The sequence below is a fragment of the Arachis ipaensis genome, chromosome B10 (genome assembly GCF_059453495.1).
Source record: "Arachis ipaensis isolate K30076 ecotype BB chromosome B10, ASM5945349v1, whole genome shotgun sequence".
NCBI classification, from domain to species: Eukaryota; Viridiplantae; Streptophyta; class Magnoliopsida; order Fabales; family Fabaceae; genus Arachis; species Arachis ipaensis.
The window spans coordinates 110,511,117-110,528,782 of record NC_142435.1 but is presented as its reverse complement, the minus strand read 5'-3'; the positions used below and the strand labels follow the sequence as shown (position 1 = coordinate 110,528,782).

Here is a 17,666-nt window from a genome sequence, read left to right as displayed (position 1 = left end):
TCATAGATAGGAATGATATTTTATTTATTTAATAAAATAATGATACTTAAGTAAAAAAGAATTAATATATTTTGTAATTATATCAAGTAAGGGATAAATGTCAAAATGCTTATAATTTAGTTCTTAAAGTCTTAAAGACGAGATGTTTAAAATAATTTTTTGAAAGAGATAAGATTGAATTAAATTAGTATTTTCAATTAGATAATAATTTGATATCGTAGATAATTTTTCAAGGACCATGAGTTATATGAAATAAAACAAAACTTAAAACAAAGTCTAATAAGGTTGAGTAGCTTTTTTATTAAGTCTCTTAATTAAGTGATTTTAATATTTTATAATATAATTATCATTTAAAAATTTAATAAGATTTATTTTTAAACGTTTTTTTATTACAGTATTGCGTAAGAGAAAATATAAAGATTGATTGGGAATTGTTTATTTTTGAATTGAGAACAAAGATAAAGACAACAGATATTAGTGTTTTTGATGTAGTGAGTGATTTAGATGCAATTAACTTATTTAATTGAGTTTGGAGTTTAAAAATAATTTTAAAAAATATTATTGTTCATTACTAAATATAATAAAATAAATTAAAATAATTTTTAAAATATTTTTAAAAGCTCTATTAAATAGAGCACTATTTGACCGTTCCATCAAATATTTTGCCAAAAAAGTAAGCAACGAGTAATAAAGTTCTTTTTGAATTGTTTGAACGTTTGTAGTTCTCAATTTTTTTTTTGGGATTCAAGTGAGTTCTAAAATTCAGAAATATGTTTTAGATATGGAGAAAAAAATAATATTTTATTTAAATATGGATGTTTAGAGCGTCTTACAAAATTGTGGAGGTATCAGAAAAGCAATCCAACACATTATCTGCGTGTTAAATGGATATCTACCATGTGACAACACATTATCTTTGTGTTGAACGGATGTGCCATGTGCATGCGATTGTGTCACGTGTCCAACACGTTGGTTGCATGTTGATTCAGTATGTTACCTGCCTGCAACGTCCACCCACCTGTATATACACCAAAAACTTCCATTTTCAGATAAAGCACACCTCTAAAATCTATATTAAAATTTTTTAGCCTCTAAAATTATTGAAAAAAATTAAGCAATATTACATTCTTTGCAGTTAAACCAATTTTAGTTTTTCATTTATTATATTTTATATCAATAGTTTATATTTAGAGTTTAGACTTGTTTTGTCGATTTTTAGCAAATTGATGGTGATTCGATATCTAATGGTTTAGGAGCGAAACCTACTCCTCTTTGTGAGTAACAGTTTTATTTGCATCAAAATCTATGCCTTTGACAATGATGAAGAAGAAAAAACTAAACTTTGTAGAAATTCGAAATAAACAATAAAACACAAAAGATTTGAATAAAAGGAAAATCAAATTACAGAAAGAAAAAGTGTTTGGAAAAGTAAAGGGCAAATTAAAAGGTAAAGACTGAAAAGGATAAAAGTTGTTGAATTTAAAGGAATCAAAATCACATTGCAAAGAAGATAAATTGCATAAAAAGAAAGTGACAGAAAATTTAAATGAAAAGTAAAATATGGAAGGAACCATTCAAAGAAAAAGACTCTTGACTGATTCAGAAAGTCGCTGGGGACGTGAGTGAGTGTGAGTCTGAAAAGATTCCAACCCTTATTTCTTTGAGTCTTCTCCTATTTATAAGACTCTTCAACCAATCCAATTGAAATGTAACTTTCACGTGCATTAATCCATAAGTAACCGTTCCCGCTCTTTGAGTGCTGTCAGTAACTAGCACCAACTATCTTCACCTATTAACTTCCTTTGGTTGCTTCACTCTCTCTCGATGAGTCATAGTGACCATCCTCGATGAATTCAATGTAGTTATTCTCCACCTCGAAGTTCACAATTTATTATTTTTTCGACTAACAAATTGCATTGCTGACCTCTTCTTCGACACAGTTAATTCAGTCGAGTCTGCCACTTCGACTTCCGTATTTGTATCAATCGATTAATAGAGAATACCTAACAAAGTACGTAATTGGCTCCAATCTAAAATCAATTCTAACATGTATTTAAAAGTTGATCGAAATATTTTGGCACTTGTCAATGATCGAAGTCTAACTTATCGAACATTGGTTTGTCAAAGAATTCAATGACATCTTTATCGAAAATATTATTTTCGATATAACAAGACTTTAAAATTAAAACTTTAAAATTTAAGATTTAAATTTTAGAATTCAACATTTAAGATTTAGGATGTAAAATTTACGATTAAAAATAGAGAATTTAAAATTTATGATTTAAAATTTTAACTTCAGAATTTAAAAATGGTGTACTTCTTATTTTTTTTAAAAAAATATATGTTATTATTTGCTGTCAAATAATGATAAAAAATTGGAGTTTGCTTCAATACGACGATAAATTTATACCTCTCGATATAATAAAAATATAGACAAATTAAAACACGACATTGTGAATTATGTTTTCCGCATCAATAATTATTTTTTTATTTTTTAAATACATATCATATCAATGATTTTACTAAATCATCCTTATACTTTAATAAAATTAAAAAATAAATTTAATTTAATTTTTATAAAAAAATTTAAATATTATTTTTTTAGTATTAGACAAAAACAATCCTAATTCTTTTAATTTAATCAAAATTCAATTAACTTTAATTTTATTATTTTAAATCTGAATTAATTTAAAAATTAAAATCAAAATACATTTCCTTATTTTGATTCAATTATGAATAATGAAAAATTTGATATTCAAATCCTAGAAGACGTTTTTGATAGTCTTTCAATCTCCCCTTTCAGCTTCAACAATCTCCCGCCATATCTTCTCTTCGATCATCGCGATGGTTCCAACGCCATTACAAAAATCAAACCTTTTGATCGCCGTGGCCATCAACACCTTCAAAGCTCCAAAGTTGTGGGCCAAATTCAAGAGACACATGACGGCTCCATCAACATCACGAGAACTGCTGTCAATGCTGCCTTGGTGACACTGGAGAATAATCCTCCGAAGGGATACAATGGTGACGGTGGAATCAATTATGAATAATGAAATGCATTTTGGTATTGATTTTTAAATTGATTCATATTTAAAATTATAAAATTAAAGTTAATTGAATTTTGATTAAATTAAAAGAATTAAGATTGTTTTTGTCCAATACAAAAAAAGAATATTTAAGTTTTTTATAAAAATTAAATAAAATTTATTTTTTAATTTTATTAAAGTATAAGGGTGATTTAGTAAAATCATTGATATGATATGTATTTAAAAAAAACAAAAATAATTATTGACGTAAAAAATATAGTGTTTTAATTTGTCCATATTTTTACTGTATCGGTACGTATAAATTTATCGTCGTACCGAAGCAAACACCTAAAAAATTTTGTTATTATTAGTATTAAAAATAGTAATCACATATTGACCGTTAAAAAAATATAGATAAAATTAAATTTTATTGAATATGTTAAGAATAAAATAAAAACAAATTAAATGTTAAAATATTTTAAAATTTTTTAAAAATATTAAAAATAAAAAATATATTTTATTATATCTTTTAAAATAAAATAAAATAGTTTTTTTATTTTTTATTATTTTATTTTTTATTATTATAATATTTTTTAATTCGATAATTTAAAAATTATGTTTTTTAAATTTAAAAATTTATTATTATCTAATAAATTAAGGTAAAATTCGAACACCAACACCCGTTTAGTAAGCGCGTGAATTGACTATGCGAATCGGTTGTTCTTGATCCCTTACCCTTGGAATAAAATATAGCACTTCGAATATTTGTAATATTCTCTTATCCCTTCCATTTCTATTTCCATGTCAGAATTATTATTTTCAACGTGAGAGATTCTACGCGTATAAAAAATCTCTTCAATGCATGTATATCCAAATATTTATTTTGTATATTTTCAAAGCATTAATTTTGGTCACATCTTAATGCAATTTCTTTCCCTTAAACTTGATTTTCTTGTCTTGACCTAGTTTGTTTCATCGTTTAATTTTCAATTCCAGTCCATTGGATCTCTCTATTTAATTGAGCAGTGGATAAGGTATCCCTCTCTTCTGGCCCATCTGTACATACGGATTACGACATGAACCATAAAAAACTAATCAGTTACAATATAATTTTGGGACTAGACCATTCTACTATTCTCTTTCATATAGGACTAACTATATAATAGAATACACTTATATTTTATAATGGATTGTTTACATGTGTCTAACATCTGTGTGTTTTGCGTACATGACTATTTAGAGTATAAGTAAGCAAATTATTTAGTTATTAAAGAAGATTGATCAACGTGACTTTTGAATTTTTTTAGTAACATATAAGTTATTTTTTGATATAAGTCTATACAAATTTCTTTAATCTAATTTACCTTACGCGTCATTAATCTAATCAATTTTTCAATCAACGCGCGAATATATATATATATATATATATCTTTTTCAAAAGAATTTTGTTTTTTTTTTTCAAATTTTGTCAGCGTTTTTTATCTTCTATGTTTATGTTTTTTGTGTTTTTTTTCCTTCGTTCTGTGCATTTTCTCTCTTCATTTTTTTTAATTTTCTTTGTTCTCTACGTTTGTTTTTAAAATTAAGCTCTGAAATCAGTTTTGAACAGTTTTGAAGATAATAAATGATTCAAGTTCAAATTGTCAATTGAACTAGAACGAAGTGGATTATTGTTTTAAATCCAATGAAGTGGTTGAGGTGTGGTTCGATTCTAGTTAATATTTTCGTTAGTAGTTTATGATTCTATAGGTGAATAATGTTATTTTTACTTGTGAAAATTGCTGTTCATCGTTGATGGTTTGAATTGAATGTAATGTAGGAGTTCTGATGAATCTGTTACATTTCTCATTTTGGTGTATATTAGAACTATTTTGGTGTATTGTGAAAACTTTTCGGTGTATTTACAGGTTCAGACTTTTCAATTGAACGAGGGTGAATTGTATTATTGTTTTGAATCGAATCAAGTAGTGAGGTGTGGTTTGAATCTAGATAATAGAGTTTGTTTGTAGTTTATGATTCTATATATAATTGAATCATTTTAGTTTCTGTTTGATGATGAGTCTGAATCTGATTTTATTATTTTTGATGATGAGCTTCGGTGTAGGCTAGCTTTTAATATGGTGTATTGTGGACTATTTTCGGTGTATTTTACAGTTTTTGTGCGATGTAGATGAGCAGCTTGTTCCAAAGGTTGGGATGAATTTTAACACGCTTGAAGATGTTGTAAAATTCTACAAAGATTATTCGAATGTTGCAGGTTTTTCTACAAAAATTCGGAGCACAAATAATAAGGGAATGAAATTAAGAACCAATTGATTACATGTAGCAGGGAGGAAAAATAGAAATTGAACATATCTCCAACTGAGAAGACAAATCCTTCAGTTGGATTAAATTGTCCTACAAGAATTTATATACACATATTGAAGGACGTTGGTGTTTGGATCATTTCGAAGGTTGTGTTGCATCATTCACATCCCTACTGTGCAAAGAATGTAGAGATGCTTAAACAGCACATGGAATTGAGCATGTCTGTACGACGTACAATAGAGAATAACGAGGAAGCTGGAATCAGACCAAACAAAACATACCAATCATTTGTCGCAGCAGCAGCAGGGGGTCATCGTGAGTTAAGTTTTATTGAAAAAAATGTGAGAAATTACATCATGAGAGAAGTGCGGAATGTTTTGGAACTAGATAATGCAAAATAATTTGGCAAATACTTATTAAGAATGAAAGAAAAGAATCAGAATTTCTTTTTCGAGCTTGAACTTGAGGTTGATTAGTTGATTAAAGCAGTTGGCCTGTAAGCCAGTCTGATTGCCTTTTCACTTTCCTCCTCTTTCCTCTTTTTCATTAAGACCGAATATGCTAGCGAGCGGAATAGCTATTCTAAGATGAGATGAAGCTAAGCCCTAAGAAATGGGCAAAGAAAGGCACACAGAACGAATCCCGCGGAACAACCAAATGAAGAAAGCCATTTCTAATAGAGGTGCCTACGCGTCTTGATAGAGGGGCGATCATAGGTTCACCTAGACAAGAAGGTAGCAACGGAAAGCAAGGCAAAAGCTCAATCCAACATACCTTGCAGACTAATTGCTTTTTGGACCGACGCAAGAAGCAGGGCTTCCTGTGAGTATTTTGGAGATATTATTTCATTCGATACCACTTACAATACAAATAGGTAATATGTTGTTCTGCTTTATGTGTATTTGGTATCATTTTTGGTGTAAAGAGATATTATTTCGGTGTATTAACGATTTTGTTTCTATGTCGTCGTATTCAGGTATAGTCTGGTTTTGGTTCTTTTGTTGGGGTGAATCACCACGGCCAGTCAACACTTATGGGATGTGCTTTGATGAAAAACGAGGATATTCAATCATTCAAATGGTTATTTGAATGTTGGATTCTTATCGATCAATGTGCATCAATGCAAATGGCTATTGAGGCTTGTATGGCCACAACAATTCACCGGTGGTGTATTTGGCAAATCATGAAGAAGATTCCAAGTAAATTAAATGGCAACAAGTGACATGAAGAAATTGAACACGAAATGAGTCATGTTGTTTGAAAATCTCTTACAAAAGAATCATTTGATAGGAATTGGAATGATTTTCTAATGAAGTATGGTCTTGGGGACAACAAGTGGCTTTCAGGTAATGTTGTTTTTTTTTATTAGGATTAAGTGATGTTGTTAATTTCAGTATGTGTTTTGCTTGTGTAGTAGAGGTGTAAATTGCATGTTTTTCGGTGTATTTTAGTTCTGATTTAGGTGTTTTTGCAGAGTTTTTCGAAGATCATCATTTATGGATTCCAGTTTATCTCGATTACCACTTCTGGGCCAGGATGAGAAGCACGCAAAGGAGCAAGAGCATGCCTGCTTTTTTTAACAAGTTCATTACGCGCAATAGCTCACTTATCTAATTCATCAAATTGTATGATAATTGCCTAGGAAGTAGAGAGCAGAGAGAGAGAATCAGATGCTGCAGATTTTCATACCATCATACTATGTGCAACAAAATCCTCAATAGAAGCTCAGTTTCAACACGTGTATATTCACGAGAAGTTCAGGAAAGTCCAAGCACAATTCAAAGGAAAGGTGAATTGCATCACAAGATCAACGCATTCCACTCTAGGATACATGGTATATAAAGTTGTAGAATAGATTTCTAACTCAACATTCAACAAGTTTGAGGTTACATATGATAGGGTATTAGCTGAAGTTAAATGCCAATGCTTATTATTCGAGTCAAGGGGATATTGTGCCGTCATTCTCTGAGCGCGTTAAGCTTTGAGCGAGTAAATAAAGTGTCACCGAGATATATATTAGAACGATGGAGTAAAAACCTAAAGAGGAAGCACACACATATCAAGAGCAGCCACGACGAGCCTCTGTTGGAGCCAAGAAGCAAGAGATTTGACGATTTGGTGTTTCGGTCACAAAATATCTGTGAATTTGCATCAGAATTTGAGGAGCCGACTGCGATTCTGCACCGCGCTTACGATAATGCTATGGTTGCGATGCAAGAATACAAAGCCAAAAGCAAGGAAAAATGTTCGTTATCTCACGAAGATGCTTCTTTGGAAGATATTAACAAGCTTCAAACCCTCGACGCGTGAGAACAAGAGGACATCCCAAAAATAGACTGGGATCAAAGATGAAAAAACATATTACAAATGCTTCAAAGAAAAAGAATGAAAGCTCTAAGCGAGGTAAAAGTGATATTCTTTAAACAAGAAAAATTGAGTTTATTTTTGTTAATAGTTTTGCTAATATGTGATTTATTTTTTGCAATTGAACCTTTTTATGGTGGTTCAGTAGTGCAATCAAATTTCAGCCAATATAATGGATATGTTATGAATTATCAGTTCGGAGATTCAGTAGCATAGGATAGTTTTTTTCGGTGTAGCGTGACACTATTTCAGTCTACCAATGAATATTTTTCAGTGTATTCTGCATGCTCTTCCTTTTTTTTATATTTCTTGTTTTTTCATATTTTGACATGTTACTGTTTATTTGGAAATTAGTGTTTTGAACTATCTGAAGGGATTTGTTTGTTTTAAATATATAATAGATAGACAATTCAATACTTAAGGAGGGCAACAATTCAAATTTTTAAATTCTCATATCTCCTGGTTAAATTTTACAAAAAAATATGTATACATGCATTTCCGGTGTATTTTGACTAGTTTTCGGTGTATTATTAAAAGAATTCGGTGTATTAGTCAATTTTATCTTGTTTCTCTGGATTTTGTTGAAGCTATATTCATTCAGATTAATAGTATTTGAAAACAGCATAGACAGTTTTATAGAAGTTTATTTTTGCAAAGAAAATTTATAAAAAGTTTAGATTAAATATTCACAAACTATACAATTTATAGAAAGTTTGTGTTCAAATAGACGATTTAGTACACAATTTTTAACAGTCTACAACATTCAAACTATTCACTGTCGATATCTTCTGAATGCAATTCACAATAAGGACTCAATAATGCTGTAGATGGCTTTGATAATATGATTACTTCACTTTCTTGGATGGATCTATCTCTATGTCGATTGATTTCATCAAATAGAATCAGTGAAGCATGTTCAACTTTGAAATGATCCGCTTTTGCCTACAGTTTAAAGAAATTTCTTTTATTAAACTCCGTTGATTTCTTTTATTCTACCTGTGTCCAATTCTCTCATTCATATTTGTCCTTTTTGATGTTTTGTGGTTTAATTACCTCAAGCCATTTCATCACATAAATGGCACAATCAAAGCTAAAAGTAAAAGAAAAACTAGCAAAATAAAATAGAACGTAAGAGAAAACACAAAATTTCTCAGACAGAAAGATTTATACCTGATATGTTGCCCGGCAATGTTAACATATGGTGCTTCAATTTCATCATCCTTGTTCGTTAGAGGTTGTCCTTCGGCAAATACCCTCATTCTTGAAATCATGTAACTCTTAAAACAAAAAAAAGCAAAATATAAGAAAGACTATATTTAATACCAAATTACACCGAATGAACTAATAGTAGACCTTATTTCAAAAAGAACTACACTGAGTTTTTATATTGCTAACAACAGACAGAAACTAAGGAATTTTAGAGAAAACAGAAGCAACTTTAACAAATTTATTAAGTGTTGTTCTATCTTTCGAAGGAGACTTTTTGTGAAATGGGCCAAGAACATGAAATTTCTTGTTTTTAACATCCGCCATCCATATCCACCAATGATCCGCATAGAAAACTAGGGTAAATATCTTAAGTTTGGCCAGAGAGAACAATTTTTTAGTTTAATTGACACCTAATAAAAGAATTGTGTTAAGAAGCTTTATAAACGAAAACTTACAAATGGATGAGATGCCAACTTTTGCTTGTCCAGATATGGGATGAAGTCCTTATAGTCTTACCGGATTGAGCAAGTTATGGTTATCCTACAGATCTTAGTCAGGTGAATGAAAAGATAGTTGTTGTTTGTAGTAGGCGCATAAAAAAGCAATAATAATAACACATATCAACAGTAATAAAAGATTAGTTAATGCTTCGGAAATGCTTCTTCTTTTGGATTAACACATCATACTCACTACTCCAATGATGAATGATTCGTTCAATGGTAAGGCATTAAGTGATTAAGCCATTGGTCGTGGTCATTAATCTCCTCAGGTCCAAACCAAACACCCGAACATGCTAGATCAATTTGGGAGAGGATGAAGCGCACGCAATTCAATCTCTTGGTGATCCTACTCAAAAAGCCACAGACAAGGTCGGATCTTCTAGATCAGAGACTGACGCTCTATGATTCTAGCCCTTAGAGCCACAGGAACCTCAATTACCCCTGACTAACGAGGTTTTATGTCACATACCCCAATTAGCCCAGATAACTTGTTGGAACCCGTGATGCATTCTTAAGTTGTAGCTCAATACTATTCGGGTCAAGACTCGTAAAGAACTCATGTAGAATCGAGATTCATAAGGATGAAGAACGACAATGCATCATATAATAGAATCAAATACAGATTGAAGTAGAAAAGTAATTGCATTAATCTATAGGAATCAGCAGAACTCCTAACCTTAACCTAGGAGGTTTAGTTGCTCATACTGTACAGAAAGTAACGTGTGTTATGTTTTGAGGGGTTGAAGATCCTAAACATGGGTGATCTTCGCCTATATATACTAATCTAATAATTAAAAATTACAAAAGTGAAATAAACTAAACAGAAAGGTGCAAAAATCTTCTTCTGGGCCCACTTGGTGAGTGTTTGGGCTGAGCTTGGCTTCTAACTTGAAGAAGTAGGTGTTGGACGCCCACTAGGGAGTGTCCATGCTGCTTCCTTGCTCCCCTTATGGTGTTGAACGCCAGGTTTGGGTGTTCAACGCCAGCCTTGGTCCTCTTGGGGCGTTGAACGCCCACTAGGGGGTAGTTTGGGTGTTTAATGCCCGTTTTGGGCTGTCCAATCCAAAGAAAAGTATAGACCATTATATATTGCTGGGGAGCCCTGGAAGTTAGATTTCCAACTCCGTTAAGAATGTGTCATTTGGACCTCTATAGCTCCAAAAATGCTCTTTTGAATGCATGGAAGTCAGAATCTAACAACATCTGCTATGATTTCCTTGCCTCTGAATCAGACTTTGCCAAAACTTGCCAAATTCACCCAAAATTCACCTGAAATTATAGGAAAAACACAAAAGTTCAAAGTAGCATCCAAAAGTGAATTGTGTAATAAAACATACTAAAATATAATAAAACTTAACAAAATCTACTGAAAACATTAAGAAATTGGCATAAAAAAGTGTATAAAATATCTGCTCATCAGAATACCAAACTTAAAATATTGCTTGTTCTCAAGCAACCAAAACAAAGTAGGACCAAAAAGTGAAGCTCAGCTCCAATTACTGAGTGGGGCTAATAGCTCTTTACTTCTGAACAGTTTTGGCATCTCACTTTCCCTTGAAGCTCAGAAATATTTACATCCCTTGGAACTAGAATTCGGATGGTATTATTGATTCTCTTAGTTTAGCTCTTCTTGATTCTTGAACACAACTTCTTTTGGTGCTTTGCACCTTTTTGAACCTAGCCGTGACTCTAAGCGCTTTGTTTTCCCGTATTACCACCGAATACATAAACGCCACAGACACTTAACTAGGGGAACCCCTTGGGTTCGAATTTAGCTTTGCTTAAATTCCTAGTCAGTGGTGCCTAGAGTTCTTAAGCGTACTCTTTTGCTTTTGGATCACGACTTTAACTGCTCAGTCTCAAGCTTTTCACTTGACACATTCACACCACAAGCATTTAGTTAGGGATAGCAATTCATTTGAGCTTTTTAGGCCAATTTCTGACCCTCCTAACCATTGATGCTCAAAGCCTTGGATCCTTGCTCTTTTGATTTTTCTTTTGAGCTTTTCTTTTCTTTTTCTTTTTATTTTTCTTTTTTCTTTTTATTTTCTTCTTTTTCTTTTTCTGCTGTTTTTTCTTGCTTCAAGAATTAATATTTTTTTATTTTTCAGAGAGTCAATAATACTTCTCTAAATTCTTTGTTCTTTCAAGAGTCTATACACTCAACTTCAATATCAATCATGCACTGTTAATTCATACATTCAGAAGATAAATGGAAGGTCACCACATCAAATTAATTGGAATAACTCATGATATACTTAAAACTTATGTATCTCACTAATTTTTTTTCAAATAATTTTTTCTTTTAAGCATGGTGCGGATACAAAGGATATCTTAAAATAGAAATAAAACCAAGAAAATAAACTAGAAAAGAACAAACTACTAGATGTGATCATGAACTTAGAAAAGAAAACAGACAATAAATAAATGTGCAGTGAAAACAGAAATAAAATAGAGGAAGATGTAATGGGACTCAACAACTTCAATGGCGGCGACTGCTGCTTCCCCTGGAGAACCCAATGGAGTGTTTGATCTCCTCTATGTCACGCCATTGTCTCAGCTGTTCCTTCATCAAATGTCTCTGATCTTCTCTAATCTCATGGAGGATGGTGGCGTGTTCAGTGTGCTCCACCCTTAGCTGCTCTACGTTTGAGCTCAGCTCCCCTATTGAGGTATTCAGTTGATCTCAATAGTCACGGGGAGGAAAATACATCCCTTGAGACATCTCAGGCTCTTGTGCTGGCTCTTTAACATTCACCATCCTTATCTTTGTGATGGGCTTATCCTTCTCAATGAGGGCGTCACCTGGAATGTTAATCCCAGCCGAATTGCACATGCAATAGATGAGGTACGGGAAGGCTAGCCTTGCCTTGATGGAGGCTTTCGTGGCTACCTTGTATATTTCTTGAGGGATTACTTCGTGCACCTCTACCTCATTTCCGAGCATGATGCAATGCACCATTATTGCTCGGTCAATAGTCACTTTAGACTGGTTACTAGTAGGGATGATGGAGTGTTGCACAAGCTCCAATCATCCTCTAGCCACTGGCTTGAGGTCAAGCCTACCCAGCTGGTAGGGCTTGTCGTGTGCATCTAGCCTCTATTGGGCTCCCTCTACGCAGATGTCTGCGAGCACTTGCTCCAACCTCTGATCGAAGTTGATCCTTCTTGTGTAGGAGTGTGGGTTACCTTGCAATTGAGGCAACTGCAATACCAACCTCACACTTTCCAGGCTGAAGTCCAAGAGTTGCTCTCGGACCATGGTGCGGTAGTTTTTGGGTTGTGGGTTCACACTAGTGTCATGCCCCTTCGTGACCCAAGCGTTGGCGTAGAATTCTTGCACCATTAGTGTGCCAATAGCTGAGATAGGATGGGCTAGAATTTCCCAGTCCCTTCTCCAGATTTCTTCAAGGATTTTTGGATACTCATCCTCCTTGAGCTTAAAGGGGACCTCAGGAATCACCCTTTTGTACCTCATCACAGCATAAAATTGATCTTGGTGGGCTCTGGTGAGGAGTCTCCCTGATTCCCATGGTTCAGAAGAGGAAGTGGGAGCCTTTCCCTTTCTCTTCCTTGAAGATTTCCTGGCCTTTGGTGCCATACTTAGGAATGGAAAAGTCAAAAGCAAGCTTTTGCAACACAAAACTTAAGAACTTTGCTCGTCCTTGAGTAAATATAAACAAGAAGAAAAGAAGGGAGTAGAAGGAAGAAGAAATATAGAGGGGAAAGGGAGAGAAGGCTTCAGCCAAGTGGGGGATGAGGAAGGGGAGGAGTGTGTAAAGTGTATAAGGTAAGAGAGAGAGAGTGGGAAGAAGGTGTGAGTATGAAGAGAGGTATGAGGGGGTATTTATAGGGGTGGGAGGGTTAGGGTTTGGTTGGATGGGAGGGAAGAATATGGTGGGAATGGTTTGAATTTGAAGTGGGTAGAGTTAGTGGGAATTGAATGATGGAAATTATTATGGGGTTTTGGGAAGGGGAAAAGGTGATGGGGATGTGATTGGTTGAGGGTGTATGGGGAAGAGGGAGAGTAGGGTGTGCGTTTCAAGGTTTAGAAAGTAAGAAAGAGAAGAAGGTGGGGTAGGTGGAGATTCTGTGGGACCCATTATCCTGAGAGGCTAGGAATTTCGAATTCCCTGCTCCCTATCTGGTGTTCAATGCCAGAAATGGGCATTGAACGCCCATAGGGGATCAAATGGTTAGGCCTGCTGCCCCCTTTGGGGCGTTGAACGCCCAGCATTCTCCCTGACTGGTGTTCAATGCCAGCTTTACTCCCTTTGGGGCGTTGAACGCTCAGAATGTTCCCTTTCTGGCATTCAACGCCAGGTCCTCACTCCCTGAGGGGCGTTGAATGCCCATCTTCCTCCTTGTCTGGCGTTCAACGCCAGGAAGGGGATCTCTCCAGGGTGTTCTATTTCCACTTCTGAGTGTCTCTGTCACTGTTCTAAGTGCTGTACATGATCACAAACGTCAAAAAGCAAAAGAGAAAAACTAAAATATCAAACTTAATAAAAACATTATGCGAATGGTTAGGTTGCCTCCCAACAAGCGCTTCTTTACCGTCATTAGCTTGATGGACAGCTCCATTACAGAGGTAGTTAGGGGCTCAGAACTTCACCCCTAACAATGAACTTTCTTCCTGTGCTCTTATGGGTGAGCTCCACATGCTCTAGAGACAGGATCCTGTTCACTGTGTGTGAAACGACTGGATTCTTAGTGAAGACAACTCTCATGCCATGTGAGAGGCCTTCAGTGGGGTTCTTCTTGTCCCTCCAGCCTTTAGGTACCTTCTTCTTAGTACCTTCCTTCTCAGTGCTTGATGATGTTTGCCCAACACCAAACTTAGAGTTGGTGTCTGGGGGCTCAGTGAAGCTCTGCACTGAGAGAGAAGGCTGAAATACTATGTGTTGTACAGTGGTACCAACTCTGTCAGAGGGAGAATGAGGGTTGGGTATCTTGAACAAGATACAATTCTCATGTAGTCTCAAGACTAGCTCTCCTCTTTTCACATCAATAATGGCCTTATCAGTGTCTAGGAAAGGCCTTCTAAGAATGATGGATTCATCTCTATCCTCCCCATTGTCTAGGATTACAAAATCAGCAGGGATGTAAATGTCTTCAACCTTCACTAGGACCTTTTCTACCATGCCATATGCCCTTTTCTGGGACTTGTTTGCCATCTCCAATGAGATCTTGGCACGCTGCACCTCTAAAATTCCTAGCCTCTTCATTACAGAGAGAGGCATGAGGTTGATGCTTGAGCCAAAGTCATATAGTGCCTTCTCAAAGGTGATGGTCCCTATAGTACAGGGAATCAGGAAACTTCCGAGACCTGGCAGATTTTGAGGAAGCTTCTTCTGAACCAGGGCACTGCACTCTTTGGCCAGTACTATAGGCTCATCTCCCTCCTCCAACGCCTCTGCATGAGAAGAGTTGGCCTTTAACTTCCTGAGGATTTCTAGGTATCTAGCAATTTGCTCTTCCTTGTACTCTTCGTCCTCGTCTGAAGAAGAGTATTCTTTAGGTTCCTCTCTCAGAAAAGGGGCATGCAAGGTAACATTATCAGTCTCCTCATAAGCTCTGATTTCCTTGAGCTCCTCAACAACAGACTCTTCAGTAGGTTCAGTCACCACCTCCACCATGAGGGCCTTGCACTCTTCCTTGGGATTCACCTCGGTGTTGTTTGGAAGAGTGTTGGAAAGGATCTCTGGGATTCTTTTACTCAGCTGACCAACCTGTATCTCCAATTTTTGAATGGAAAACCTAGTTTCAGCCATGAAATTGTGAGTGGTCTTGGAGAGGTTAGAGACTATGGCAGCCAAGTCAGAGAGGCTCTGCTTGGGTGTCTCCAACTGTTGCTGAGAAGTTTCATAGGTTCTACTACTGAACCTATTCTGGTTCATTCCACCCTGATTGTTATTGAAGTCTTGTTGAGGCTTCTGCTGATCTTTCCACCCAAAATTGGGGTGGTTCCTCCATCCTTGATTGAAAGTATTCGAATAGGGATTGTTGTTGGAGTTTCTTGAGGAGTTTCCTATGTAGTTCACCTTCTCTATGGTGGTTGATAAACCACTATTTTATGGTTTATCTTGTGCTCAATTGAGTGGTTTTTATCTACTCTTTACCCACTTATTCATACTATTTGCATGGTTTTACATTTGCCTTCCTAATTATGTGCTTTGATTGAAAACATGCTTCTTTGATCTTATATTTGCTTATTATTAATCCTCTCTTATTACCATTAGATGCCTTGATATGTGTGTTAAGTGTCTTCAGATATTATAAGGCAGGAATGGCTTGGAGGATGGGAAGAAAGCATGCAAAAGTGGAAGGAATGCAAGAAGTTGGAGAAATTGCTAAGCTGTCCAGCCTGACCTCTCTGCACTCAAACGGCTATAACTTTAGCTACAGAGGTCCAAACGACGCAGTTCTAGTTGCGTTGGAAAGCTAACGTCCGGGGCTTCGATTTGATATATATTATGTTATAGTTCCCCTGACGCTAGGCGACGCGACCGCGTGATCCATGCGGCCACATCGCAGTGACAGAAATCAGCGCATTAAAATTCAAAACTAGCGAATTCTGGACTGTTTCTGACCCAGTTTGTGGCCCAGAAAACACAGATTAGAGGCTATAAAGTGGGGGAATGCATCCATTCATGAGGAGGCTCTGATAATTTACAATTTTAGGAGTAGATGTAGTTTTTAGAGAGAGAGGTTCTCTCCTCTCTCTTAGGATTAGGATTTAGGATTTCTCTTAGTTTTAGGAGTGACTCTCAATCCCAGGTTCTTTATTTTTATTTATTTTCTCACTTTTGTTTATGACTCTCTATGTTTAGATTGATTTTCTATTTAATATATTTTTGAGGTATTTCAGACTTATGATTGCTCCTTTTTATTATATAAATAATTTAGATTTTTCTCTTTTGGCTTTGGTTGAGACCTTGGTAACTCTTGAGTTATCAAACTCATTGTTGATTCAAAATTGGAATTAATTTGTCCACTTAACTTACCTTCATAGTTAGAGGTTAATAAGGTGGGGGAAGAATCCAATTCTCATCACAATTGATAAGGATAACTAGGATAGGACCTCCAGTTCTCCATACCTTGCCAAGAGATTTTATTATTGTTAATTTATTTTACTTGTCATTTAAATATACCTGTGCACATTGCCCAAACTCCAAATTTCTCAAACCCCCAAATTTACAATCTCCATAACCAATAATAAGAACATACCTCCCTGCAATTCCTTGAGAAGACGACCCGAGGTTTGAATACTCGGTTATCAATTTCAAAGGGGTTTGTTACTTGTGACAACCAAAACGTTTGTACGAAGGGATTTTTGTCAGTTTAGAGACTATATCTACAACGCGACTATTTTTATGACATTCTTTACTGGCAAAAATCCTAACGTCAGTCGTCAAGGTGTAATCACCTACGTCTAACTCATAGATTGTCTCTGGACAGTAAGCCTCAGAGCTCTACGTCCCACTCAAGTGCTGAGTGATCATGTTGATTTGCTGGGACATGAGCTTGTTCTGAGCTAAGATGGTGTCTAAGGTGCTTACTTATAGAACGCTTCTTTTCTGGGTAGTCCCATTTTTCACAGAGTTCCTCTCAGAAGTATACATATACTGGTTGTTGGCAACCATGTCTATAAGCTCTTGTGCCTCTTCAAGCGTCTTCTTGAAGTGGAGGGATCCACCTGTAGAGTGGTCTAGACATCTTGGATGCCTCAGATAAGCCATCATAGAAGATATCTAGCATGGTCCATTCTGAAATCATGTTAGGAGGACATCTCCTGATCAGTTGCTTGTATCTTTTCTAAGCATCATAGAGGGATTCTTCCTCTTTCTGTCTGAAGGTTTGTACTTCCACCCTCAGCTTTCTTAGCTTCTGAGGTGGAAAGAACTTGGTCAAGAATCCATTAACTACCTTCTCCCAGGTTTCTAGGCTTTTCTTAGTCTGAGAATCTAGCCATAGTCTTGCTCTGTCTCTTATTGCAAAGGGGAAGAGCATGAGCTTGTAGACTTCTGGATTTACTCCATTAGTCTTGACAGTGTCACATATCTGCAGAAAGTCAGATAGGAAGTTGTTTGGATCTTCCTATGGAAGTACATGGAATTGGCAATTCTGTTGTACCAGAGTGACTGGTTGAGGCTTCAACTCAAAGTTGTTTTCCCCAATGGCAGGAATGGAGATGCTGTTCCTATAGAAGTCAAAATTGGGTGTAGTGTAAGATCCTAGGACCTTTCTTACATCACCT

General features: G+C 35.3%; 1 protein-coding gene across 1 annotated transcript; it reads right to left on the bottom strand.

Moving 5' to 3' along the window:
- Nucleotides 1-13,839: 13,839 nt before the first annotated feature.
- On the bottom strand, nt 13,840-15,306 carry LOC107620838 (uncharacterized). Its single transcript, XM_016322945.1, has 2 exons — nt 14,317-15,306; nt 13,840-13,854 (listed from the first exon to the last, which is right to left on the bottom strand). The coding sequence occupies exons 1-2, from the start codon at nt 15,304-15,306 to the stop codon at nt 13,840-13,842; spliced, it is 1,005 nt and encodes a 334-aa protein (XP_016178431.1).
- Nucleotides 15,307-17,666: the final 2,360 nt, after the last annotated feature.

Coding starts and splice junctions, on each gene's coding strand:
- LOC107620838 (XM_016322945.1), bottom strand. CDS start 15,306: ATGAACCAGAATAGGTTCAGTAGTAGAACCTATGAAACTTCTCAGCAA.